The sequence below is a fragment of the Suncus etruscus genome, chromosome 1, assembly GCF_024139225.1.
Source record: "Suncus etruscus isolate mSunEtr1 chromosome 1, mSunEtr1.pri.cur, whole genome shotgun sequence".
In the NCBI taxonomy this organism is placed as follows: domain Eukaryota; kingdom Metazoa; phylum Chordata; class Mammalia; order Eulipotyphla; family Soricidae; genus Suncus; species Suncus etruscus.
This window is the reverse complement of record NC_064848.1, coordinates 186898768-186902099: the sequence shown is the minus strand read 5'-3', so window position 1 is coordinate 186902099 and position 3332 is coordinate 186898768. Positions and strand designations below refer to the sequence as shown.

At 69.4% G+C, this 3332-nt stretch overlaps 1 protein-coding gene across 1 annotated transcript; it reads left to right on the top strand.

Moving 5' to 3' along the window:
- The first annotated feature begins 471 nt into the window (after positions 1–471).
- On the top strand, positions 472–3083 carry NEUROD2 (neuronal differentiation 2). The gene is given in 15 exon segments (XM_049780411.1): positions 472–716; positions 1884–2022; positions 2024–2127; positions 2130–2317; positions 2320–2415; positions 2417–2464; positions 2467–2571; positions 2574–2606; positions 2609–2716; positions 2718–2768; positions 2770–2916; positions 2919–2969; positions 2971–3021; positions 3023–3055; positions 3057–3083. Coding segments are annotated over 14 exon segments (1176 nt in total). The 5' UTR covers positions 472–716; positions 1884–1888.
- The last annotated feature ends 249 nt before the right edge of the window (positions 3084–3332 follow it).

Sequence of the window (3332 nt, the reverse complement as noted above, 5' to 3'; positions counted from 1 at the left end):
CACGACTGGGAGGGGGGTCCTCAGCTGGCCCTTTGTGGCCGGAACGGGGTCTTCCCCTAGCAGTGGGGCGGACAACAGAGGTCCCTTACCCAGCCCTCAGGGGTTTGGTCCTCTGCCTGACCCACCCTTTGGGGGCCCCTGCCAGGGAGGAAACCGGAGCAGAGCAAGACCTTGAGGAAGTGAAGAAGCGAAGAGTCACCACAAGCCCCCAATTTCCCAATTTCACCCCCATTGTTCCCAAGTGGGGGGGGCTCCATCTGGGAGGGGGGCAACTCCTCCCATCTCACTCTCCATCCCTGCTTTCCCAGTGTAGGGCGGGGAGGGGAGGGCGGCAGATATATTTATTTATTTCCTTTATTTATTTAATTTTTTTTTTGGAGTAGAGAGTGACAGATGGCGGCGGTCCCGGGGGAGCAGGCTCTCCCCCAATGCAGACGCATGCCAATCACCGTCTCTCATGTGATAGCTGCTGCCCGTGACGTGCCAAGCCCATATGGCCTGGCATAGAGGCTGGTACCCCGCCTGGTAGAGATGCCACACTCGCTCCGCGGTTCGCATGGCGCTCTGAAGACGCGGGCGCCCGCCGCCTTGAACCGCCGTCCCCGCTCCCTGAAGATGGGGGAACAATGAAATAAGCGAGAAGATTTCTCTTCTCCCCCCTCTCTCTCTTGCCCCCTCCCCCCTCCCCTCCCCTCTCCCCTCGACTCCTCTCCGAGGTAAGTTGTCCGAAAGGCAGGGAGATCTGACCCGCCGGTGGAGGGGTGGGGGAGGCGGCTGCTGGGGCCCACAGGAGGGTCCCCGAATCCCCTTTTCTGGGATGATGTCCTTTCGTGGGATGGGCACCGGAGATGGCCCGCCCGGGGGTCCCTTTCCCTAGGGGCTGCAGCTCAGGGGGGGTTGCAAAGGGAGGCGTCTCAGAGTGCGCCGGCTTTGGGAGGGACAGCCAGGATAGCGGTGGGAGGGGGCGTGTTGCGATTGAGGTGGGGAACCCCCCCTATAGTTGTCCCAGAGGAACCTGTGACCTTTCCCAACCACCAGCCAAGAGAGGAGCGAACCAATATATTGGGGTGTCCTCCCCCCCCCCATCCACCCCGAAATACAACGAGATCGAAAAAACCGTGTGGGAGGGAGGCAGTTTGCGGGAGGGAACGGGGGTCCCTGACCGCGGGGGACACGCTCCGGCTCGCTGCCCCGTCTGCTCCCCACGCCCCGGCTGGCCGATCTGGGCGGCCCCAGGCCGGCTCCGGGGGCCCGGGCCGCGGCGGCGGCAGGAGGACGATAGATTCTCCGGGTTGTGGAACCAACTGGGGCTGCGGGGGTGGGGGCCCAGGCGCGGGCCAAGTTGCAAATTGGATTAGGGCGCTTGGGGGTGAGCTCCGCGGGAGGGTGCGCAGCCGGGCCGGGGGCCCGGGGGCCCGGGTTGGCAGTGCCCACCGCGGCCGGCGGGCCCGGTGCACCGCGGGCGGAGCGTCTTCAGGGCGCGCGCCTCTGGCCGGCCACGGAGACGCGTTCTCTCTCCCCCCCCACCCCCGAAGCCGGGGTGCGGCCCGGGCCGTGGCCCTGAGCAGATCGGGGCGTGGGGAGCGGCCCACGGCTCAGGTGTGGGGCTGGGGCGCCCCTCCGCTGGCCTTAGGGCCTGGGCCGAGGCCGCGGGCGTGCGGCCGGCTGGGTCTGGGCAGGCTCTGGGTGCGGGGCCAGGTGCAGGAGGTGGGGACGCAGCCCCCTCCCACCCCAACACCCCCACACCCCGGGCTGGGTCGCTCCCCCACCCCGCGACTGGCGGAGTGGAGGCGGCAGGGAGTCGGGGGGGAAAGGACTGAACCCCTGCGCGCCCCTCACCCGGTTGCTCTCTGTCTCCCCTTCCGCCCGCGGGGCGCCCGCAGGCACCATGCTGACCCGCCTGTTCAGCGAGCCCGGTCTCCTCTCGGACGTGCCCAAGTTCGCCAGCTGGGGCGACGGCGACGACGACGAGCCGAGGAGCGACAAGGGCGACGCGCCGCCGCGCCGCTTGCCATTGCCGCCCGCCGCCGCCGGGGGCTCCGGGGCCCGCGCGCGCCGCCAAGCCGGTGCCTCTCCGCGCCGACGAGGTGCCGGAGAGCGCGCTGGCCGAGGTCAAGGAGGAAAGCGAGCTGGCGGCGAGGAGGAGGAGGAAGGAGGGGAAGAGGAGGAAAGGGCTGGACGAGGCGGGAGGGCGAAGCGGCCCAAGAAGCGCGGGCCCAGAAGCGCAAGATGACCAAAGGCGCGCCTGGAGCGCTCCAAGCTGCGGCGGCAGAAGGCGAACGCGCGGGAGCGCAACCGCATGCACGACCTGAACGCGGGGCGCTGGACAACCTGCGCAAGGTGGTGCCCTGCTACTCCCAAGACGCAGAAGCGTCCAAGATCGAGACGCTGCGCCTGGCCAGAACTACATTCTGGGGCGCTCTCGGAGATCCTGCGCTCGGGCAAGCGGGCCCCGACCCTGGTGGTCCTACGTTGCAGACGCTGTGCAAGGGCCTGTCGCAGCCCACCACCAACCTGGTGGCCGGCTGCCTGCAGCTCAACTCGCGCAATTTCCTCACCGAGCAGGGCGCCCCGACGGCACGGGCCGCTTCCACGGCTCGGGCGGCCTTCGTTCGCCATGCACCCCTACCCCCTACCCGTGCCTCGCGCCTGGCGGGGCGCCCAGTGCCAGGCGGCGGGCGGCCTGGGCTGCGGCGCGGCGCACGCCCTGCGGACCCCACGGCTTACTCTGCGCCGCCTACGAGACGCTGTACGCGGCGGCGGGGGGCGGGCGGGGCCAGCCCGGACTACAACAGCTCGGAGTACGAGGGCCCGCTCAGCCCGCCGCTGTGCCTCAACGGCAACTTTCTCGCTCAAGCAGGGACTCGTCGGCCCGACCACGAGAAGAGCTACCACTACTCTATGCACTACTCCGGCGCTGCCCGGCTCGCCGGCCCGCGGGCCACGGGCTGGTCTTCGGCTCGTCGGCCCGTGCGCGGGGGGCGTTGCCACTCGGAGAGAACATTCTTGTCCTACGACATGGCACCTTCACCACGACCGGGGCCCCATGTACGAAGGAGCTCAACGCGTTTTTCCATAACTGAGACCTCGCGCTCGCCCCCCTTCCTTTTTGGCTTTGGCCTTGGCCCGCAGCCCCCCTGTTCCCCGGGAGGGCCCCCTCCTGGGCGCAGGGGCACCCACGCTTCCCCAGGGCGCCCAGGCGGGCCATCGGACCCGCCCCTCTTTTTCGGGGGGCGCAACGGAGTCCTCTTCTCGGCGGGATGCCGGGGTCCCAGGGGCCTCCTTTTCTTCGCCCCCACCCCGCAGGGGACTCGCCGCCTTCTCTCCCCCAA